Here is a 24,096-nt window from a genome sequence, read left to right as displayed (position 1 = left end):
CAATAATGGCGCACATTTTCAGACGGTCTCTCCTGCTTACTTTGACACCTCCACAGACAGGAACAATTAAAGCGTGAAGTGGGAGTGAATGTTGCAGACAGAGAGTCAAATTAATTATGTCACTTCCTGGACACCAGCTTCCACAACATAATACATCCTCTGATGTTTGGTGTCATATTTTCTGATGAAACTGAAGTTAACGACAGTGAAGCGAGAATGAATGCCAACACCTGCTAACGTTGGCAGCATTAGCACAAAAGATTAAGCTGAATAGATCATCCATCCCGCAAGTGGACTATCTCCAGACTTCCAGGGCGTCCGCTTGGGCTGCACACTTCACCGATTTAATTACCCACAATTCATTGCAATGTGGATGTGACATTGTAGAACTTTTTATGAATGGGTGAAACCATTTTTTATTATAACGTTACTTGAATCGTGTAGCGAGAAATAACACTGAACCACATGATAACACAGAAATATTTAGAAGTATAGAGTGTAGAGGTAATCCAAGTGCATTTTATTATCGTAGTCTTTAGGTCCGTCTATCAGTGGCTTATGTTTTCCTTGCGGTCTCACGCACTCGCAGACTTGACATGATGACAGTGAACGCGTCACGGTATGTACGACTGTCCGGTCCAGGAGGGCTCAGTCCACAAGTCCAGAGGGTGGAGATCTTGGACTCAGGTGTGAACAAGTGGTGCAAGGCGTGAAAAAGTTTGAGAAAACACTGGTCTGATGAAAAGATGCTGTTGAAGTGCATGATGGGAAATGTAGGCTGCAGTGTTACTGACACTCAGGAAAGAGAAGTCAGGATATCTCTGCCTCTCCTGAACAGATTGTGATGATAGTTTTTTTAATCTCTCTCTCGCAAGCCGTCCAACTTTATGAAGGAGTGTTAATAAATCTCTGGAGCGCCCCTTTAACGTGTCTCTCTCTCTCCTCCTTTCCTTCAGTGTCTCTCTCCCATCCTCTTAACAATCTCTCTCTCTCCCACTCAGGGTTTCCCCATTCTCACTTCCTCCACCTCCAGCTCTTTCTGTCTCACCGCCCCTCTCTCTCCCTCTCTCTCTCCCCGCACTGGGCGGTGTATTATCCGGGGGGGTGTACGGACATGTGCGCCCCTCCTCTTCATAATGTCTGGATAATAGCGGGTGTAAAGTGGATTTGAACTTGCAGCCAGTGCTGAGAGGTGGAAGAGGTCCGAGCAGCAGCTGCACCGCTGGAAGGAGCGCCGTCAGACCTGCATGCGGAGGATTTCTGTTGGGGGAAAGTTTGAAGTGATAAACTGACACAACTGGACTTTTTGGGGACTTTTTTCTTTTTTTAACGTTTTTACAAGGTAAGACAACTAATTTCTTGCTGAGATTTCTGCACAGGACTCCTTTATTTCTGTGTATTGATGCTGCACTCTGCATGTTTCTCCTCCATTCTGCCCCTGGAGGAGTTTTTTGGGGGTTTTTTGGGTGGTGGGCAGGAATGTTCCCACACTGATAACACTTCATGATAAGAGGCTCATTGATAAAAAGTGACACTTGGGACTAATTCGGTCCATTTACAGCTTTTAACCTCCTGATCACTTGATAAGCTTCATCACCACAGCTGCTCTGATCTGCTCCTGATACAGCTGTGACCACACATCTGTCCCCGAACCAGCTCAGACATTTGTCTTTAGCATCTTTAAAATAATTAAATTAACAGTGATTATTCACTTATTCTTAACTTAGAAGCCTTTTACTGTTTGAACGTGACATATCTGAATCAGAATAAACTTCCATGGGGCACATTTTAGGGGTGAGCACAAAGAAATGTAGGTTTATTAATGCATAGCCTCTTAAAGGAATGATGTAATATGTTAATTGGTAAATATGCCTCCTCTTCCAGTGGTGGACTGAACATCTGCAGCTATAAAAAACTTGTCATTTTTCAAGCAAACATTTCTGGTTCCTGCTTTTTTTTAACGTGAATATTTGTTCACTGTAAAACAAACTATTTTTGGTTTTAACTTAAGAAGAAGTAAGAAGGCTGCCTATAAAATTTTAAGTTGGAACATTTTAAAGCCCTTCACTGTGGTGTTTGATCTGTGCAGCTTGTTTTCATTCATCTGCTGAAGGAGAAAAGTATGGAAGTCCAATTCTGCCATAACATGAGATGAAAACGAAGCTTTATTAAATATATATATATATATTCCCATGGTGGGTCATAATTATGAGGTAAAAAGTCAGAACTATGAAATCAAAATTACCAGATAAAAACATACTCTTTAGGGAAATATGGAATAGAAAGTAAATGTTTTTAGATAAAAGTCACAATTACATATTAAAAAGTCAAATTATGAAAAAGAAAGTGAATATTTTGAGATAAAAGTCATATTATTTATATATAAAGTCTGAATTCTGAGGTAAAAAAGAGATGTTTATCTCATAATTCAGATTTACCCTGGGGATATTTGGGATATTATATATTTAAATGGGCCTCTGTAGTTTCTGAGTTGAAACAACTGGATTGATCTGCAGGATTTATGACATCACAACTAGTTTAGAGCCAATCGGGCTCCGGTATGCAACATAGAGTCAAGTATGACGTGGAAACTTGAAGCATGAACAACATTTACACGTTGATGTAATCAGGACGACATGACACTTTGTCAGCCTTTAATACATTTTCTTTAATGTTTTTCTCCAGATTGTGTTGAGATGATTCCACACATCCTCACACACCTGCTCTGCCTGGTGTGTGTGTGTTCTGCTCGTCCTCAGCCAGGTGAGTCGAGTCCAGCACGAGCCCGAAACAAACCGTCACCATCTCCTGCCCTCGTGATCTCTCTCTGACGTAGACGTTAGTACTCAGGAGTCGGACTCCAGGTCCAACTCTGACAAAGTGGAAAGTGACTTTTACTCCAACACATGACAACACATGCTTTCCAGTAAACCCTGGTTACACACACACACACACACACACACACACACACACACACACACACTCAGATGTTCAACGTCCTGCATCTTTGCAGCAGGAATCAGTGTGTGGAAGCCAGAGTCTGATTGCTGCCAACCCTTCCTCCACGATCTGATTCTGAAAATGAATCAACTTTTAAAATTAAAGCTGCTCAATGCACCAATTTGTGGCAACTGCACATTTATTCCAGGTCAAGGAGACCGTGGATTGAAAAGTTTGGCCTGGCAACTTTCTCTAGAAGTTTCAAATGTGGCTCCTTCTTTGTTTTTGAGAAGAAAGTCTAACTGAGCATGTGCACAGTGAGCGTAATCACTGTAGCTTGTTTCTGATTGGTGGGAATTCAAGGTGTTTCCACTGTATCTCCAACTATAATATCGTATCTGCCTTAGCTCTTAAAGTTGCTGACACACACACTCATGCAGCTTCCTGTTTTCCAGCGTCACCGCCCTCGATGAAGACGGAGAAGAACTCTCCTGCGACCGGCTCTCTGGCAGGCCGGGTGGTGCTGCCCTGCCACTTCTCCATAACGCCACTTACTTCCTCACACACCACACCAGCTCCTACACCTGCGCCGCTCCTCCCCAGTCACACCACCCCGGGTCCCGATGATGATCTGAGGATCAAGTGGACCAAGCTGGAGGGAGACGGGGAGAAGGTGGTGCTGGTGGCCCAGGGAGGGGTGGTCAAGGTGGGGCAGGAGTACAGGAGCAGGGTGTCGGTGCCGAGCCACCCGCTGTCGGTCGGGGACGCCTCTCTGATCATAGTGCGGCTGAGGGCGAGCGACGCGGGGCTTTACCGCTGTGAGGTCATGCACGGGATGGAGGATTCCCAGGACACCGTCAGCCTCAACGTCACTGGTGAGTAAAACAAACACACTCACTGCCAATTGTTCACTTTTATAGGTCGATTTAACAGTTAATATCAAGAGTCTACAGACGTCCAGTGACTGAATCCAGATGTGTGAAGTTGGCAGAGACGTCACTGCCGCTATCCTAAGAATTCACTTGTAAACTTGTTATTTCCTTTAAAGCTGCAGCAGCAATCAGTGTTATTATATGAACTGTTTTAATTAACTGTATCCACTACAGCTCTACAGAAACTTTCAGTGTCTTTCAACTCATTGTTTTGATTTTTACTGCAACAACTTTCTTTCTGCTCATAGAGTCGTTTTCAGAGTAAAAGCTGAAAAAAAGCCTCTGTACTCAACTCAACAGCCAACAGAACAGTTAGAGACTAGCTGGTGAACATAGCGGGACATTTAGCAGCTAACGAGACAGATATTTCCCTCAGGAGTTGGTGGAGACCAAAAACAGAGCTCTGTATGTTGCTCTGTATCTGCCTTAACAACTTTATAAGGTGATGTCAATGTTGTTTTTTCAGCTTGTCACGCTGCCCCCAAGTGGCCCAAAAAGTAACAAAATACATTTATTTTCTTCTTTATTTACATTTTATTTTCCCCCATTTTCCGTCATACTTTAAGCTGTTATATCCAAATAACAGCTACAAGCAAATCCAGAAATATATACTTATTATGAGTTTTCAAGGTGTACACTGCAAGTTTATGTAGTTTTATGCATTTTGCTCCTTGCTTAGACTATTTTTCCGCCAAAGCCCTTGTTTCTCTGACTATTTTATATGCACCAAGTTAGTGTTAATGAGGAAATAAAGAACTATAATGAGTTTAATGCTCCTGTTACTAGGTCACAAAATTGGATTTTCTTTGCCAGGCAACTGGATTTTGCCTCAGAAAAACATCCCCACGAGTCCATTTTCAGTTATTGTCTTTAAATTTGAACTTGGATCGTGTAAGGCTACATGATGTGGACCCATTGTGCAGATATGGCACAACATAACCATTTATTTGGAGTGATGTTTGTGTCCACCTGTTGAATATAAATCCAGTATTCATGCTCTTTTAGCTCTGTTTTTGGTCTCCACCAACTCCTGAGGGAAATATTTGGCTTTTTAGCTGCTAAATGTTCTGCAACAGTACGTTCACCAGCTCTATCATCTGTTTGGTGCTGCTGAAAAAGACGCTGATGAGACTGAACCAAGTTGTGGGCCATAACACCAAAACAAAGAGCTGAAAGATGCTAAAAAAGCTTCATAGAGATGAGAGTAACTGTCGAGGTTAAAGATAGGTGTTCGTCTCTACGAGTGATGAGTGATGTAACTGAGCGATATACAGCTTATGCATAAAAGTCACAGGTACTTTATATGTTGGAGCGCAGCGAGTATCAGAGATTTCCGAGGTTCGGCCATCTGAGTTCATCCAGGGGAAACCCCAGAGCGCCGTGAGGAAGAATATCTGACAACAGAGCCAACTCTCGCTCCCAGACATTTACACAGATTCCACATTAATACTGAACAGGACTCTTTGTCGAGCAGCTCCACACAAAGACGCTCCCTATGAGTGACACACAACTCTCCATTTAACAAGCCCGCTCATCTATTCACATCCTCCCGCGGCTCTGCCAGGGTTTCCCTCACAGACCAGAAATAATCCTCCCATCCAGCTCAAAATAAAGGACCTAATGACACGAGACAACAGCTACATATAGTCCCTGGATGACAGCTGAAAGAGCTGGCTGGCTTGTATTTCTCTGTACTGTCGTGTAACGATCAGGGTCCTCTATCGCTGGAGTCACTCGATGAATCTTGAGCCTAATAACGCCGACAGAGGATCCAGGTACAACAGGTCTTCAGTATTTCTTCATCTCTCCCATGTTTCTTCTTCCATCGTGTCCAAAATCATAATTGCCTCCAGTGATGTCACTCAGTTGCTAAGTTGAATTGTGGGTAATGCAGGTGCAAGGTTTGGAGGAGAAAAGGAAGAAGAAGGGTTAGGGTTAGGTTTTTAGGTGAACATACATAAACTGATGGATGAAACTACACTCTCAGACACAAAGTTTTGTTACATTATTCAGAGCTGTGTGTTGTCTCACACTTCACAGCTCTATTTTTAACCTGCTGTCCTGACGGTTTCTGTTTTCTCTCTCCAGGTGTGGTATTCCACTACAGAGCGAACAGCAGCCGCTATACTCTGGACTTTCCTGGAGCTGTGGAGGCGTGCAGCTCTGCAGGTGCCGCCATCGCTACACCCGAACAACTCACGGCCGCTTTTGAGGACGGCCTCAACCAGTGTGACGCCGGCTGGCTCGCCGACCAGTCGGTCAGGTGTGTGTGTGTTCAAAGAAAATACATTTTTAAGCTCAAATATTGAAGGATATGAACGACAGAGCTTTGTGTAGTTAATTTTTTTCTGCCACCTTTATTGTTTTGTTCAGGTATCCAATCACAGTGCCCCGTCTGGGCTGTACAGGTGATCTGATGAGCAGACCGGGAGTGAGAACATACGGCATCCGCGACCCCACTGAGAAATACGACGTCTACTGCTACGTGGATAAACTAAACGGTAAACAGACAATTACAAGCCACTGTACACAGCTGGAGTCAGGAGGTGGTTAGCTTAGCTTAGCATAGAGAGTCTGTCTTATAATATAAAACACAATGTAGCTTGTTTGTTTAATCTGTACACAAACAGTTTGTTGTTTTATGGGGAGTTACAGAATTTATTAGGAGCGTCAGTATAAGCTCATAGCTTTGATGCAGCATCCCCACATGTTGCCCTTTAACACAATAGCTTTACTTTTACTCAAATATGACCTTACAACACTGCGAGGTACTAATCCTTGTATTTCTTCCGTCTGAAGGCGAGGTCTTCTATCCGCCTTCTCTCAAGGATAAACTCACCTTCCAGCAGGCCAGAGAGGAGTGTGAGAAGCACGACACCGTGCTGGCGTCGCCCGGTCACCTGTACGCAGCCTGGAGGGCGGGGTTCGACCGCTGCGACTACAGCTGGCTGTCTGACGGCAGCGCCCGCTACCCCGTCACCGTCCCCAGGCCACAGTGTGGAGGAGGCCTGCTGGGGGTCCGCACGCTCTACAAGTTTGAAAACCAGACCGGCTTCCCGGACCCCACTGAGAGATTCGGAGTCTTCTGCTTCAAAGGTGAGACTGAAACACACACAGATACGACTGCTGTAAGCTCTGCCTCCATCATCAGGTGTGATTCAGTGGTTTCCTCCCTCCCATGCTCGATTCTGCACCTTTCTTTAAGCTCCTGGCTGAATCTCCAACAAATCACTGGCACGTTCGACTCTTGACACGTACAAGAAAACTGTAGTGAGCTACATAAACACCGAGGTGTGATGCCGCACAAACACACCGCAAATAGCAGCTGTTTTAAAGCAGCAGGAGCGTATAGATGTGGCTACAGAGAGTGATGACAACGAGCAAACAGCATTCAAACCCAAACAAGAGAAGAATAAACTCCCACTGCTCTGTTTATGGTGAAGCACGTAGTTTTATGAGGGGAAAACCCAACTCATGCACTCTAACATAGATACAGCAGAAAGGGGACAGGTCCCTAATGCTTCACAGCTGGACCCTGCCCAAACACAGACCGACAGACAGACAGAGGGAGGAGAAGGTGGGAGTGTAGACTTGTCTTTCCATAAGTAACATCACCATTGAATGGTGAGCTTAGGTAAGTCCGTGCAGTGTGAGGCAGGTACGCAGCACAGGAACCGATGACACACTTCAAGTATGACGCTTTACAGATGATATAATTGCAAACAGTCACATGTTTGGCAGCCTGAAGGTACTTTCTGATCCCGGACGCTGTGTAATGTGTCCTGCCAAGCTTTAAGAGAGGTGGCAGAGCAGCAGGAGAGAAGTAATGTACAGTAAAAGTGACGGGACGAGGACGGACCCCGGCCCAGACCAGACGAAGGCAGCTCGCCAAACACATGACATCATATCAGGGCGGGGCTGAACACGCAGCCAGGGTCTCCTTCACGGAGCGAAAGACCGGACCAGACCACGACTAATCCACAGAGACTGCAGGCAGTAAACACCTGATGTGGTGGAAGAAGTACTCGGATCATTTACAAGTAAAAGTACATAAGTATTTAAAAGTCTCCTGTGACTGATATATCAGGATATAGAGATCGTTAAAACTGCACTGTGAAAAGTCATACTTGAGTAAAAGTAAAGATATTATGCTAAAATATTACTTTCCAAGTACCAAAAGTACATTACAAGTGAATGATACATATATTTTCACATGTATTTAGATACAGTATACTATGCGTCGACCAGTTACCCACCAGGACGATTATCAAGTCGAATATTCAGCATTTTTCTGATAATTAATGTTTACTTTTGTCTTATTGCCAATAAAATACATTAATTTATGTAATCTGAAAAGTAACTAGTAACTGAAATGATCAAATGAATGTAAGTGGAGTGAAAAGTGCAAGAAGTGCTTCAAATTATAGTGGAGTGACAGTATAAAGTAGTGGTAATTCGAAATATATGAGTAAAGTACCTCAAAATAGTACTTAAGTACAGTACTTGAATAAATGTATTTAGTTACAATCCATCGCTGAGTGTAAAGCAGCAGAAAATGGAAATATTCAAGTATAATACCTCAGATTTGTATGTAATACCTCAGTAAATGTACTTTCCAACACTGGGCACCTATGTGCTTGAGGAAGAGGAGGGTATAGTCGGCAGAATGGAAAATTAAGAGGGAAAAAGGGAAAAAGGGGAACCCCACCTAGGCCACCCCACCCTCCCTTCCCGTCCGTCCATACGTTGGCTTGACAGGCAGCAGGGTGGGATGGAGGGGAGTCCATTACGTACCGTTTATTAAAGCATTATGTCAGTGACGTTCAAAGCCCGCTGCTCACTCCCAGGACACTAACTATATGAACTCAGCACTTAGACCTACACAAAGGACAGCACTGTGTGTGTGTGTGTGTGTTTGGGAGTCTTATTTCCTGTCTTTGCTCATATGGTATGTATTCCATCATAATGAGATATAAATCTCTGCGAGCATCACGGGCCATTCTGAAGAGGTCTTTTGCAAACAAAAGCCTCATGGTCTGTTGCAAATATGTTTAGAGAGGGAAGAAGAAAAATGTGGGAGCCGTGAGAGCGACTCAAATAGAAACCTCAACTCTGTTAGCTCGCTGGTAAACCTGTTCTCTCCCTCAAAAAACAAGGCTTTTCTTAGCACATTCAGCCCCTCATCGATCACTGTTGTTATACTGACTCCACCGTACAGCGCTCTGCAGGCCTGACCTGTTTTATTTTTAACAGGTGACTTCATGTCTCAAAAATTAAAGCTGCTACATTCCCTTTTATAGCCCGCCGCAAGCTAACGGCTGCACGACGGCTGCTTGATTGGCATTTCCCAGATAAAACAGTTTTGTTATGTCAGTGAGTCACGACAACACTGATTCACTCTGTAAGCATCTTTTCTTGGATAGAACGGACGTTAGCCTGGCTTGACTGGACCCAGCCCCCAACTTTTCTATGTTTTAGCCTATTAATGGCTTTCCTGTGTGTCATTTTTCGAAGCATATCACACACCGACATCACACCACTGCAACTGAGCAAAAACAGTATCCGGTGTGGATAAAAAAAAACCTCTCCTATTTTCTGTTTCCCTCTCCTACAGCTAAACTACCAGAGCCGACTACCACGAGTCCACCGACGACCCCAGCTGAGGTCAAACCACACAGCCACACACCAACACCCGGTCCACTCTTAGACCACGAAAGAGCTGAAATTCAAGCGAGAGCACCAGCTCCTGTAACGTATTCACAAACAGAGAGACCACACACAGCCTCACCAGACCAACATGGAGCCCCCCACACGGAGACAGACCACACCACAGCCGCTGTGACCCCGACTCCCATGTTTGACTATGATGTTCGAGATTTTAATGACTCACACAAGGTAGAGTCGGTACCGGTTAGAGGAGACAGTCTGATCCCCATGCAGTTCCCTCCTTTACCCACCACCCGCTCACAGCCCGCACACCTTGACATCCCCCACGGGGGAGAGGAGGGAGACCAGGCGGGGTCAGCCCATGAGGGCAGCGGGGAGGGAGGCAGCAGCGATGACAGCTCTAGTGGGACCGAGGTGGGAGCAGTGGTGAGCTCAACACAGGTGTGGGTGGAAACCACAGCGAGACCACCGCAGCTCCTGCAGGTCACTCCAGAGGTGGTCATTCAAGCAGCTCCCACCCCAGAACCAGGTCTTCCATCTGGGACCGAAGAGGTGAGGCAACAACCCGCTGTTGTTTTTAAAGAGGATGTCACCCCTGGAACCGCACTGACGTTCAACCTCGACCAATTGCCGGCCGTTCCTGGAGACGAGGAGTCATCGGCCAAACCACCTTTCCATCTCATCCTCGTCAATTTGCACGAGCAAAATGACTCAGGTGAGTTAAAGGTGCTTTATATTCAGAAACTGTGTCTTCAAACGAGCCGTCGGGACCTTTGTAAGGTTGTGATTTCACAACTATACAGTAAGGGAGAGATGACTAATCACATTACATTAGTATTTTTGATTATTGTGATATCATTCAAATGCTTCATATCCCTGAAATCTGTGTGACCTAAGCTAAAAGGTTATTTAAGTCAATAAACAATAATACATTATTTAACTATTGAAATAATGTCAGAAATTTAAAAAAATATATTAAAAAATGACATTTTTTTCATCAGATTTGACTAAATGAAAACACGAAGCTTCAAGGTTCATGAAATTAAGTCTAAGCTCCCTGTTGCAAAAAGAAAGAGTTGCTCTACTTACTTAAATCAGCTTGACAAAGGTCATATAAACAACATTTCCAGGGGCCATTTTGGGGCAATCCTCTGGTGCCACTGCCTGACGTGATGATGTCATCACAGGCATACAACACGATAAAGCAGGGGGAAAAGTCTAGGCTTCCTGCAGCACAAAGAATGAATCCTCTAGCTCTTACCATATTTTTTCAGATCTTTATATTTGCGGCTGACATCTGTGACAGATGAAGCCGAGAGACGTACTCGTAAACAAACAGTTTCACCTGAAGTTAAAGTTAACGACCAGTGTTAGAAACCATCCTTCTGTTTGACGTCTCTGACCTCGACTGAGCCACAACTTATATTCTCACTTATGTTTGCTGTAATGTATTTCCCTCTGCACCTTTCGCAAACCTTTGGAGCTTCGGGACCCGACAGTCTCACGTTTCACACGAAATCGCTCGCTCTTTCAGCGACGACATTTATCTTTCAGAGTGACCTCGTGTTTGTTACGTTGTGCCGTCAGAGACGTCACAGAAATCTGCTGCGTCTGACTGACTACCTGTTTGTTGTCTACACAGGAAACATATAATGGCTCGCTACCTTTGCATGTGCATGCTGACAGATTCTCACACACAAACACACACACACACACACACACACACACACACATTGTTTGCAGAGCCAGATGTGGAAAGTTATGAAGTCAGTCATCTCTGCTCGGCCAGTTCTGTAGCTTAACATATTGTAAACACATCAGTGTCTCCGGTGGGAAAGCAGCAGAGCCTCATGAATAATCACATCGGAGCAAATGAGTCTTTCCCTTCACCTTCCTTTGTCTCACACGTCACTTAGAGACACACTGGTGGTCCGATGGAGTGATTATCCTCCGCTCTAACTACAGAGAGCACAAAGAGACGGCGACAAACCACAAATTGTCGGCTCCTTATTGTCTTTTCTCGAGGGAGCCGCCCGACTTGCCGTAACTAACAACTTCTCCGACAATCTCTTAAAATCTCTTTCTTTCCCCAAATTAGTCTGAATCAGTTGTACTTCCACCATGGATGGATTAACTGAACAGGATAGCCAGGCACAGGCCCAGGGGCCCGGGGTCTCAGGGGGCCACGAAGCCTGAACGTCTGCTTAAAGTGACTAACATTTCTTGGCGCAGTCAAAAGTACTGCTGGGATGTTTACTTCTCTTACTGATGTTTTAATAGTGAGCTTATTCTGCCTGATCTAATACTTGTATTTATTATATTTTTGTTAATTATTTCCTGCATACTACTCACTGGTTTGAATCTTTCAGCTCCTCGTGATTCAATTCCAATTCAGAGGGCTACGATGCGATCGTAAGACCATAATCGATGCACCAAATCTTTTTATTTCTATGCATGATTCATTTTTTCCCACTGTGTGATACTTCCTACATTCAAAAGCTATTTGTAATGATCCATAACTATAATATACAGATGAATGTACTTTCATTATCTTAGCTAACGGTCAGCCAACCTCACCAAACTCAAGATGAAGCCTAGCTTAGGATGTAAACCCGGGTTTGTGTCCGTTACATTTCACCATACAACTTTTCTGCATTGAGGAATTGTGATGCATCCAAGAATCTATTTCCCCCACCTTTTATAATATTTAAGTCTACTTTAGTCATTAGGCCGTCATTGTCATTGAGGTAAAGACTGAGAATAAGGCACGAGGCCGGCCTGATGCTTGGGTTTGCCTTTGGCCCCAAAATCAATAAATATGAGTGTGAGGGTTGGTGCAGGGGCCACTCACACACCCCCATACGCTCACTCAAATTACAGTCCACACGTGTTTGTTACCCCCCCAGCCAAGCGGTGCCATCTTCCCGCAGTTGTGTTTATTATTGAAATGTTGAAGGCGTGTTCTGTTGCAGAGGTAATACATCAGCACATACAGCAGGATCTGGTTTGTGTGAGGCCCACAGACTCACTGTTTCCACTTCTTGAGGAAATTAGCAAAATTGAAGCATTGAGTGTCTTAATGAAAACTTCCTGTTTGATGCGGTATGAAGCTCTGAGTCACACAGAGGCTTTTCTGACTCTGGGCGGCATGTTGTGGCTAACGTAGGTTAACTGGATTTGTCCAGTTCAAAGACGAGCTCCCGGTCCGGTCACAGCGTGTCTCAGGTCTGTGTTTACGTCACGTCGTGCACATTCTTACTCCAGTTCCCAACATATAGCTTCCATGTGTACCATAAAGTCTTAATGAACAGACACAGGCGTGCTTTGTTCGACTGCAGCCCCTGGCATCGACTAACCTTAATCATAAGCTGACTGTTAACCATCCAGATATAAACTTTGGCTTGTTTTAATAAACATCAGACACAAGCTGCTCTGAGAAACCGAAATACAAAAACTGAGAAACTGAACCAAGAAAGTAGAGTTGTTTTTAAAGGTAATATATGTAGACTTCTACTTTAAAATGTCGAAAAAACTACCTTTATTATATTTTGTTGACTTGTGATTTTCCCAAATGTTTCCAACAATGTTCAAACTGAGCGAAAAACACAGGTTTTGTCAAGGTAACAGTGCATGTCATTTGGTTGCCTGTCGCTATAACCTCCAGGGAGCTCTGCTGCAGTCAGGTTAATAAACAGGAGTGAAGATAAATCCACTTTTTAATCTCAAAAGTTTAAAAGTAATCTATGAGCTCGGTAAAGGTCTCCGATCAGGGCAGAATCTATTGTGACTCCGGGTGTTTACTCCTCCAGAAGGTCCGGCTCCGCACCTGATCTCCTCCAAAGCTGGTCGACTCTGAGCAGCTGAGCAGTGTTAATGCAAAATGCAAAATCCAGTATTTCTGTTCATTGAAAACACATAAAAAATAAACAAAAACTGTTTATCAAAATGTTGTCAAGGTGCCTCAATGGACGAATAAACAAATTGTCCTTGTCCTTGACCTTTAAACTTGGCATCTTATGCATCTATTTCTGTTTGTCTCTAGTTGGCCGTATCCTGGACCTCTTGAACAAACCTATGAACGGCATCTCCAGTTCCAACTTCCCCCAGTTCACCGACCTTTCCCAAATTACCAGTGAAGCTGTTCAGGGCAGCGGAGATGTTGATCCTCTCGAGCCTTCGCCTATCAACCTGCCGCCTACTGTCAGCTTTGTCAATGGAAAACATGAGGTACCGTCTGTACAGTGGAGTGTTTACAGTTAATAACATGGTGATGGTAAACCACGTCCTTTAAAGACACCTTGCTGATTCTCCTTTATTATAATTGTCTGATCCATTCAGGTGACATTTGAGCCGGGGCTGCCGGAGGAAGCCAGAGGAGATCAGTTTGAGACAGCCACTCCTGTTCAGGTAGGTGAGGTGGAAGAAGAAGAAGAGACGGAGGAGAAGGCGGTGACTCCCTTTGACTACGGCGCCATAGAAATCCACGTTGAGGAGACACCTACAGAGGAGACACCTACTGAGGAGACTCCTACAGATGAAACCAGTGATGCAGTCACTGATCCCATGGACACATACCCAGATGTAGTTACAGAATCTGAAGTTGATGCCGACAAGGTCCCTGATGTTTTCACTGACTTTGATGGCATTAAAACTCAAGAACCAGGAGATCAGACAGCAACAAGCACCACCACCATGACGCCGCTCCCTGTCTCATCAACAACACCATCAGGGCCAGCTCTCCCTGGTGTCTCCCAGCCGGTCACTGATGGGGTCTACTCCTGCGAGGACATGGAGGGCTCTTCAAACTGCGTCTCTGATGATGAAGCAGGTGCTATGGAGGGCTCCGCAGACGACGCTCTTCCCACCCCAGCCACAGGTAGTCTGTCCGCTGTGATTACTGATGAGACAGAAATCGGAGGGACGGAGCCTCCCACTTCAATCCCAGAAACACCGGAAACCACCACGCAGACTCAGACGGAAGACTTGGAGGGGTCTGCCTCTGGAGAAGACGAGGCTTCAGGACAAGACGCTTACCCGCCAGAGACGCCCAGGCTGACCAGCACGCTACCACCGGTTCATTCTACCCTTCACACCCAGCAGCCTCAACCTGCAGCAGGTACCAAAGTCGCAGAAGTGCCTGTAGTTTTACCAGCTGTTGACACAGTCACAGAAGCAGGCTCAGGTGCAGAGCAGCTGTCCGGAGAGGGGGAGGTCTCTGGGGAACAGGGTGGTCTGGTTGACCTCCCCAGAGAAGTCACTGTTACTGTTTTACCAGATGTGGCAGCTGTGGCTTTTGGAGACCAAACCACACTCACCACAGACACCAAGGACATAACCTCAGAGCCTACCACACCACAATACTCCACACACTCCTCCCTTGCTGTCACAGATGATAAGAAACATCCCACTGTTACCACCAAACCTGCACCTGCAACCACTGAAGACCACACGCCACCAACCACAGAGCTTTACAGAGTCCAGACGGAGCAGTCCACCAAAACCTCCACGCAGTTTGTAAGCCAGACCAAGCAGCCCACCACAACCTCCACGCAGTTTGTAAGCCAGACCAAGCAGTCCACCACAACCTCCACGCAGTTTGTAAGCCAGACCAAGCAGCCCACCACAACCTCCACGCAGTTTGTAAGCCAGCCGACGCTTTCCACGACTTCGCCCTTGTACACTTTCGACCACAGCCCTCACTCCGTCCCCCAGTGGGCTCTGATCCCTGACCCCGCTGCCACCCCTCTGCCGGAGGATGATTCTGTGGACTACGACAAAGAGGACGCACTTCTGCTGGAGTCTCGCCCTCAGCTGCCAGAAAAGACCACGGCCACACAGCAACCAGAGAGCGGCACTGAATCAGCTTATTCTGTGGAGGCCAGCACTGTGGATGTCAGAGGTACATCAACCTCACTGTTATTGGTTTGTTGTTGCAGAGTTGTAAAGCTAATGTAGCCAAACACACTGTTTAATCCATTCCTTACACTTTCACTCTTACATGTTTGGTTTTATAAGGCTATAAAAATGAGTATGAGCATGAGTATTTCTGTCAGTACAGCTCCATGTAGTGATTTTAACAGATTTGCATTTACATTGTGTCATTTGTGTAGATCTCCTGCCATGCACAACCAGTGTGTGTCAGAATGGAGGCTCCTGCTACAAGAAAGGAGCACAAAATATCTGCATGTGTGCACCTGGATACACTGGGCAGCTCTGTGAAACAGGTACACATGCTTACACACAAGCACATTGTCCTCAAAACCACATTGACCCCATACTCACTGATGAATGACGAGGACAAATAATACAGGCTTGTGTTGTGTGTCTGCAGATGTTGACGAGTGCCAGTCGAACCCGTGTCTGAACGGAGCCACCTGTCTGGATGGAGTCAACTCCTTCACCTGTCTCTGCCTCCCCAGCTACACTGGAGAGCTCTGCGAACAAGGTCAGCTGCGCTTCTGACAACAGCCCCTTTTAATTCAACCAAGCCTCATCTAATATCCAATATAATCCCTAATTTTACTTGAATCCACATCAAATTGTTCTCACTCATAGATACCAGCCGCCTTACTATGTCTGATTTCTTTCATCAAGATGCATTATTCCCTGAGAAATTATCAAAAATGTGGAAAAACGCTCTATAATTCCTGGATCTGTCTGTATATCCGTATCTGCACCAAAAGTTAACAGGGTCTATTCTGGGCTGAGACCCGTCCTCCATCAAAGTTTAGTGGAAATCTGTTGAGTAGTTTTTGTGAAATCCTTCTTACAAACCAACCAACCAACTAGGAAACGGACGCGGGTGAAAAATATGGACAGAGGGCTCCATACATATCTGCATACGTATCTAATGTTGAGCATAAATAAGCCTTTTGGCAGATAAATAATGAAAAAGGACAATCCCTCACTGTAGACAACTATGGTAATGTCAAGTAAAGGAGGTGAAGTCAAGTCGGTCTTTAAACTGGGTCAGATACTCACAATTACAGATCTCTTTTGTTTCTAACCTGTCGGATCATCTGACTGTTTGTGTTTCATCTGTCGAACTTCTTTTCTGTCTTATTATCACTACGAATGATGGCCAAAGCTACAGAAAATAAAATAAAATCCAAGCTTATAAATATAAATGCATTTATAGGAGGCCTCAAACATATGTAGTAGCTACTCGTGCACACACGGACACACATGCACACAGGTGGACAGTAAATCGTGTAGTCTTTAGTCATGACAATGTCTGGTGCTCAGCTGTCTTCCAGCTCTGGGTGTTGGCTCCTCAACAGATTAGTTCCAGCTCCTCGTCCAATATTTCTGCCATTACTCAGCAACTAATCGAGGTTCAGCCACAGAAAGCAGACTCCGGGGATTAATACTTTCCATGAAATCTACCAGCTTCCAGAGAGTTTCAGATCCCTCTCTCTCTCCCAGTTTTCTCTGAGCAAAAGTATGAAAAATGAAACGATAAGGCCGATACTTTATAGTTGGGCTTGGTTGTTATTGTAAGTCATAATCACTGAACTGATGGCTGATCGAGCAGGGAATGCATCGTGCTACAGGTCTTTAATCACAGATTTAATGGGGTATTATTTCTCAAGTAGTAAAAAAAGAATTGTTAAACTTTCTTTTTATTATTTATTAACAGGCAGATGATTCAAACAACAGCGATGTTGTGACGTGAATAACTGAAGTATTCTGGTGTGTCACGTACACTGATTTATAGTACAGTTCATAGTCTGGGACAAGATTTTATTCCGTACACTTTAAACTTGATTTCATACATAACGTTGCCCACAGTCGGTTAATTTGGAGCCGTAACAATGAACCTACTGCAGCTGCACAACAACAACTTTGATTTGTTTATGTCTTCATCAAACTCTGTTGTTGGGGCCAGAGACGGACTGAGACGGAGAGTTGAGGTCCAGCTGGGGGATAAAGGCCCCTCGCTGAATGAGCTCAGTTAACACACAGTTGGACTTCATTAACTCTCACAACTCTCCAGTTGTCTGCAGGTCAAAACGCACACAAACACACACACACAGAGTTAATGTGCAACACACACAGTACGTTTGATACACAAACGACTTTAAGCCATATAATCAGCTCTCTGCTTTGTCAGGCTCAGTAAACAATGGATGTTTTGTATCAGTGGCTTCAGAATAACGTGCGCGCCAATAAAGCCGTGATGGAAAGTTGCTGTCGAGGCTTCGGGGTATTAGCTATCGTCAGCCCGCCTCGTCTTAATAAGTCCACTGCGCAGCCACCTGGAGGGTCAGGTGAGGTCTCCAGGCCCCTCAATAAACGACTCTCCTTCTGGCACTTTGAAAATAGCACAGAGTCAGTCGAGTACAGAGGGCCACCCCAAACACAGCTCCATCCAGAAGATGAGGGAGAGCTCCACTAAGTCCGAGGCTGTATTTACCACTGATTCAATGCCACACAGCTGCAAAAGCTTTCTGGCAAAATAATAGAGTAATTATCTGGGTTTTTTTGTCTTCTTTCCACTGGCAGAAAGCTCCGAGAGGACAGCTGTGTCTGTGGCTCTTTATGTACTGCTGGATAGAGTACACTCAGCTCCAGTCAATAATTCACATCCAAGCTTCTACATTATGATGTAAACACTGCATACATCCTGCCAGTGATGGGATGTAACCGAGTACATTTACTCAAGCACTGTACTCAAGCTCAGTGTTGTGGTACTTGTATTTAAATATTCCCTGCTGCTTAATAATTCACACTAGATTTTGGAGGCAAATATTCAACTTTTTGCTCCACTACATTTATTCAATAACTTCAGTTACTAGTTACTTTGCAGGTTACATGTTGCATCAGAGCCAAAAAAGCACATTTTTAAATTAATTAGATTTTTTTAAATCACTTTTACCAAAGTGAAATTGATATTTTAACAAGATATATATTTACTTTTACTCCAGTATGACCTTTGGGTACTTTATACAACACTGTGCTTACTGTAAGTACAATTTTGAGGTACTTGTACTTCACTGTATTTCCATTTTCAGCTACTTTATTCTTCCACTCCACTTGATTTTGGAGGCAAATATTGTACTTTTTACTCCTCGACATTTATTCGATAACTTCAGTTACTAATCAGTCGACCCAATGTAAAAGTTGCATACGCTAGCTTGCTAATGCTAGCTTGCTGATGTTAGGGCAGTGCAGTATGCTGGGTGCATGCTGAAGCTCTCAGCCATTTTCACATTTTTCCCACAAACTGGCAACTACCAAGACTGTTGATGCTGACGAACCACAGATGCCACATGATACCAACGCTGTTTCACTATTCTTACCCAGAGATAAACAAAACAGTCAGTTTGGAGCCAACAACAAAAAATGATAAATCAACTTTCTACAAGTTCTGTAAATCAGGCAGGCTCTCCTCGACTTGAGCATGTCTGCTCTTGGGGTGGATTGCAGCTCTGTAACTGTTTATTTCTCTCTCTTCACAGACACGGAGCTTTGTGGATTCGGTTGGCAGAAGTTTCAGTCTCACTGCTACAAGTACTTCACACACCGTCGGACCTGGGACGCTGCAGAGAGGGAGTGTCGGCTGCACGGTGCCCACCTGGCCAGCGTCCTGTCACATGAGGAGCAGCTGTACGTCAACCGTAAGTCACACACGTGATCGCAGACACGTCGCTTCACGTGCTCTCGCACGCTTTTCACACCATGTTTAAACATTTTACGCCAGACTGTTTATCGCAGGAGATTTGTTTTTGTTTTTGCGTAAATCTTTGCGATTGCAAAACTGAAACTTCCTGGAGGGAATGTTTATCTCAGTTGACCTTTATAAATAACATGTTGGGTGAATTCACATCCATTTTTCAAATGATACCAGTGATGCAACAACAGATTCTGCTGTAAAGCTGAAAGCTGCACCAAAACTCCCAATCTAAGACCCACGGTATTGAAAAAACATATCTTGTTTTTAAAAACTATGACTAATTTTTGTGTCCCACACTCATAAATTGAACTCTACAAGAAAGTACACGTGTATCTTTGAAGCAACTTTGCCTGTAAAAACTGTGCTGCTGTTTTATAGGTCATAGCACTTTTAAAAGCCGTGTGTTTGGATGGAGGCCTGTCTCTAATCTAATCCAATGATGAGTGTCAGTTAGATATAATAAAGTCGTTTAAACGGAGAGTTTCCACTAACAGAGTCAGAGTCTGAGCTACATGAGAGCTTTCTCTCGGTTTATTGGAGACTCTGCCGACAGACTGCGATGAGATGGACTCGTGCCATTCACCGAAGCAGCCCAGCCTGAAGGTTTCCTCTGCTCCCTGCGCTCTTGTTTGTTCACACATTTGATTAATCAAAAGTCCTCCTGCTGTCACACACATGTTCAAAACCACAAACTTGTAAATCAACACATCAACACTTATTCTGTCTCCCCTCATTCCTCTCCAAACCCCCCGGGTTTCGTAATAATCCCGATCATGTTTATCTTCCCTGAACGCAGACTCAAATTTAGACTCTGGTTTGTTTTGCCCCCTGCAGGTCTGGGCAGTGACTATCAGTGGCTCGGCCTCAACGACAAGATGTTTGAGAGAGACTTCAGATGGACGGACGGAAAGCCGATGGTAAGACAGTTTGCTGGATCAGTCTGTAGATGCACCGTGAAGATTACGTTCCTTTTTAGGAGATGCCGCAAAAGTCCACACATTCTTTCCTCCAGTAGGCGTTCAGATACTTGTGTAAAAAACAGACTCTGGTAAAAGTAGAAGTACTGATTCAACTTCTTTACTCAAGTAAAAGTAATAAAATACTGGCTCTGTGATGTACTCAAAGTATCCCTCTGAAGGACATTTCTACTGGCCATTTCTGAGCAAAGCTATCTGAGTCATTTTAATATAATTCTATTAAACTTGTCCCAGCTGTTCCTGAACGCACCACAAAGATAGTTGATTGTTGAGTCTCATTCCCAGGACATCAAAAAGCCACATTTTGGGTTGGTAAAGTGTCCCGAGCAGCAGCAAAGTCTTTAATAGTCTTTGAATTATATTAATACGACGTGAGCTTCAGTTATCTTTGACCACAAATGTCCTTCAGACCGATACTTTTTACTTTGATACTCATTTCAGAGCCTGTACTTTATTACTTTTATTCAAGTCCAGAGTCTTTCTTTACACAAGTATCTCCACTTCTGCTTGAGTAAAGTCAGCTCTGGTTGAATTAAACCAGAAACATACATGACATCACTTCCTGCGTGCTGTCAGTGATGCAGCTCCTGCTCTGCAGATCATCTCCTGACCCAAACACACTGCGCTCATCTGTGTTCCTCAGTCATGATGACACATTCTCACACACATTGTGCGTCTGCTGGGAACGATCAGCTGTTGAGGCATGTGAGCTGAGTTCTGCAGTGAAAATGGGGCCTGAAATGTGATACTGGGGGGACTCTGCTGTCGTAATGTGTTATCACTCGGAGTAGAGGCACACCCTTACTGGGGTGAACTTGGCTTCGTGTTTTGTGCGGCTGTACAACATCATGCTTGTGTTCTTGTGGTTAAACAAGCTAAAGCAGATCTTTTGTGTCTTTCCTCCTGCGTGTAAGCTGCAGAACGCTTTAAGTGTGTTTATGCCCGAGGTGTTGGTGTCCCAGCAGCACCACTGTCTGCTCCTTCTGTGAATTACATCCAGTCACATGTGTTGAACGAGCACCGTCTCCTCATGAGGATGGGTGGTGCCTTCATAGCTCCGATGCACACATATGTATATGATTGAGCAGTATTGACAGTGGCGGGCTAATCGTGGATAGCATCGTGAATCTTTTTAGCATGATGCAGCAGCGACCCAGTTTTGAACGTCCTCGTAGGGATTGAGTAATCCGTCCGCGTTTATTGGGATGTTTATTGGGTGTTTCACAATAAAGTCTAACAGCGAAAATGTGTGCTCCGACAGCAATATGACTTCTGGAGGCCGAACCAGCCCGACAGCTTCTTCCAGTCCGGAGAGGACTGCGTGGTGATGATCTGGCACGAGGGAGGGCAGTGGAACGACGTGCCCTGCAACTATCACCTGACTTTCACCTGCAAGAAGGGAACAGGTACGCACACACGGAAACACAAATGAGCGCTGCGTATCGTTTGACATGTCTTTTAAGTGTTTTTTAAGCTTGATCCATACTAAAGACTAAAAGTTAGGATATCTTTGACCATCTTGTTTTTTATTATCTCTCACAAATCCCTTAAGTTGCTGCAGTGCTAAATTTTAAGGGATCGTACTAGTAATTTTGCCTTTTTTCAACATATAATCTGCATATCGTACATATTTTTACACAACTGCCAACTGTGGTAGTTAGTGGTAGTTAAGTATGCCACATATGGAAGAATAAATATCTCATAGTAAAATCTTCTTGTTTTCTACCTTCAGTCTCATGCGGGCAGCCCCCTGTGGTGAAGGACGCTCGTGTCTTTGGGGCTACGAAGCCTCGCTACGAGATCAATTCCCTGCTCCGCTATCACTGTAAACAGGGCTTCATCCAGAGATACGCCCCCACTGTACGCTGCCGGGCCAACGGCCAATGGGACGCCCCCAAAGTCACCTGCACAAGCCGTGAGTACTCACGTTGAAGAAGTTCGGTTCAGAATAACGAGGCTGTACGACGTGTTTTCACTTTTAACACTCTTGTCCATCTGTCTCCTCAGCCGCAACCTACCACAAGTCATTTACTCTCCGGCGCCGCAGCAGCCAGAATAATGAGCAACAAAACCGGCACCATAACCACCACATCAGTCACAAGAGTCATCAGAAACACAATCACAACGGGGAGCAACAGCAAAGTTACAACATCTTCCAGAACCTCTTTAAGCCTTTCCAGCAGCCACAGAGGGAGAAGAGGCATCAGCAGGTCCAGACACACACTGAGGATCAGATGAGACACTGATTGGGTTTGTGGCTTTTTTAAAAATCAGCTTAGCGGTGGCAGCCAAACACAGCAGGCTGTCTACGTCGGTCCAGAGGCATCTACAGACAGAGGGATGCACTGAACTGTCTACCAATGGCTCCCAACAGGACGAAGGGACACGTTTCACCCGTACACACCAGTCCAAAAACACTCCAGGATCTGAACCGCAACACGAGTGACAATTTAGTTTTATTTGTAAAGTTAGCTCAATGGTTATATCAAGTTTCTAAACAAGAAGACTTGTGCATTAATGGCTTCACTGTGTGGGACTCTTAATACACCACACGAGGAATCTGTGAGTCATCACTGTTCTCTGATCAGGATCCGAACACGATCAGCCCAGAGGTGCCCTGTGGAGTTCACTTTCATTGTTTCTCACCAAAACTCAATTTCTTGTATTCTTGAGGCTTAGTAAGTTTGTTGTAAGCAATTTTTTTTTTGTAGAATTTCAGACTTATGTTGTTTATATCCATGTTTGCTGGTTCAGGAGACTCTCGAGGGTTCAGCCCGTCCTCAGCAGAAAAGCAACGATATACCCTGAGGGGCATTTGTTTTGGTGGGGAAAAAAGTTTTACCATGATAATCTTTAAAGGTTAATTTTTTTTCTTCTGTGAACACGTGAAAAAAAAACAAGTCAGGAAAAAATATTTCAGGAGATTTTCAACTGAATTTTTTTTTTCTTCGGGTGAAATATTTTTCTTACGTCGTATTGAAACATATTTTTTCATTTTCACATGAAAAAAAAATTGTTCGGGTTCATGAATGAAAATTTTTTTACATTTCAGTCAGTTTCACACATGAAAAAAAATCCCCCCCCCCCAAAAGTTTCACTCAAAAGAATTCATTCAGTTTCATGGATGAAAATATTTTTCTGAGGAGGGGGAATTCTTTTTTTTTCAGACAATTTTTTTTTTCAGGACAATTTTTTTTTTTTGGGATTTGCTTTTTCATATGTGAAACCGACTGAATTTTTATTTCAGGAAAAAAAAAAATTCAGGACAAATTCTTTTTTCAGAAGAATTTCTCACAGATGGAAAATTCTCCTAAAAAAACCAAAACATTTTCAAAAAAACATTTGGTTTCAGGAAATGAAAAAAAAAAAAATCTCCTGAAAAAAAAAAAAATTCAGGATTTTCTTTTTCATTTGTGAAACCGACTTAAATGTTATTTTCAGGAAAAAATAAAAAATTCTTGCATGAATCTGCGTGATTTTTATTACGGGGAAAAAAAAATTCAGGAAAATTTTTTTTTTTTTCCCAGGAGAATTTTTCATGGATGGAAAAAAAAAAATTCTCCTGAAATTTTTTTTTTTAAATTTCACCTGAAAAAAAAATCATTGGGTTTCACAAAATGGAAAAAAAAAATCTACTGAATTTTTTTTTTTACTTTTGGTAAACAAAACAAAAATCTCCTGATTTTTAAAAAAAAAATTTTTCCACGTTCTCATGAAAAAAAAAATTGGTTTCACAAATGAAAAAAAAAATGTTCACTTGGCTTCACACATGAAAAAAAAAAATGCTCTCCTGAATATGTCTGCCCTCACCTTGCAGGTCCCTCGAAAGTCTCCCCTTTGTTGATGCATTGTTACATCTCTTTGTACGTTACATATGCAGTAAATAGCAGAACCTTGTTTCACA

The 24,096-nt window shown here is 43.9% G+C and overlaps 1 protein-coding gene across 1 annotated transcript; it reads left to right on the top strand.

The window, feature by feature from the left end:
• The first annotated feature begins 1,114 nt into the window (after positions 1 to 1,114).
• Positions 1,115 to 24,096, top strand: LOC311275057 (neurocan core protein-like). Its single transcript, XM_084383248.1, has 16 exons — positions 1,115 to 1,342; positions 2,686 to 2,763; positions 3,396 to 3,815; positions 5,961 to 6,135; positions 6,246 to 6,373; positions 6,672 to 6,968; positions 9,487 to 10,254; positions 13,582 to 13,766; positions 13,878 to 15,438; positions 15,650 to 15,763; positions 15,871 to 15,984; positions 19,001 to 19,159; positions 20,050 to 20,132; positions 21,454 to 21,598; positions 21,925 to 22,107; positions 22,200 to 24,096. The coding sequence occupies exons 2-16, from the start codon at positions 2,697 to 2,699 to the stop codon at positions 22,436 to 22,438; spliced, it is 4,638 nt and encodes a 1,545-aa protein (XP_084239374.1). The 5' UTR covers positions 1,115 to 1,342; positions 2,686 to 2,696; the 3' UTR covers positions 22,439 to 24,096.

Source organism: Pagrus pagrus, assembly GCF_965226575.1.
Source record: "Pagrus pagrus genome assembly, chromosome: 19".
Taxonomy (NCBI): domain Eukaryota; kingdom Metazoa; phylum Chordata; class Actinopteri; order Spariformes; family Sparidae; genus Pagrus; species Pagrus pagrus.
Note: the sequence above shows the minus strand (reverse complement) of the source record. Positions and strands in the feature narration are given on the sequence as shown.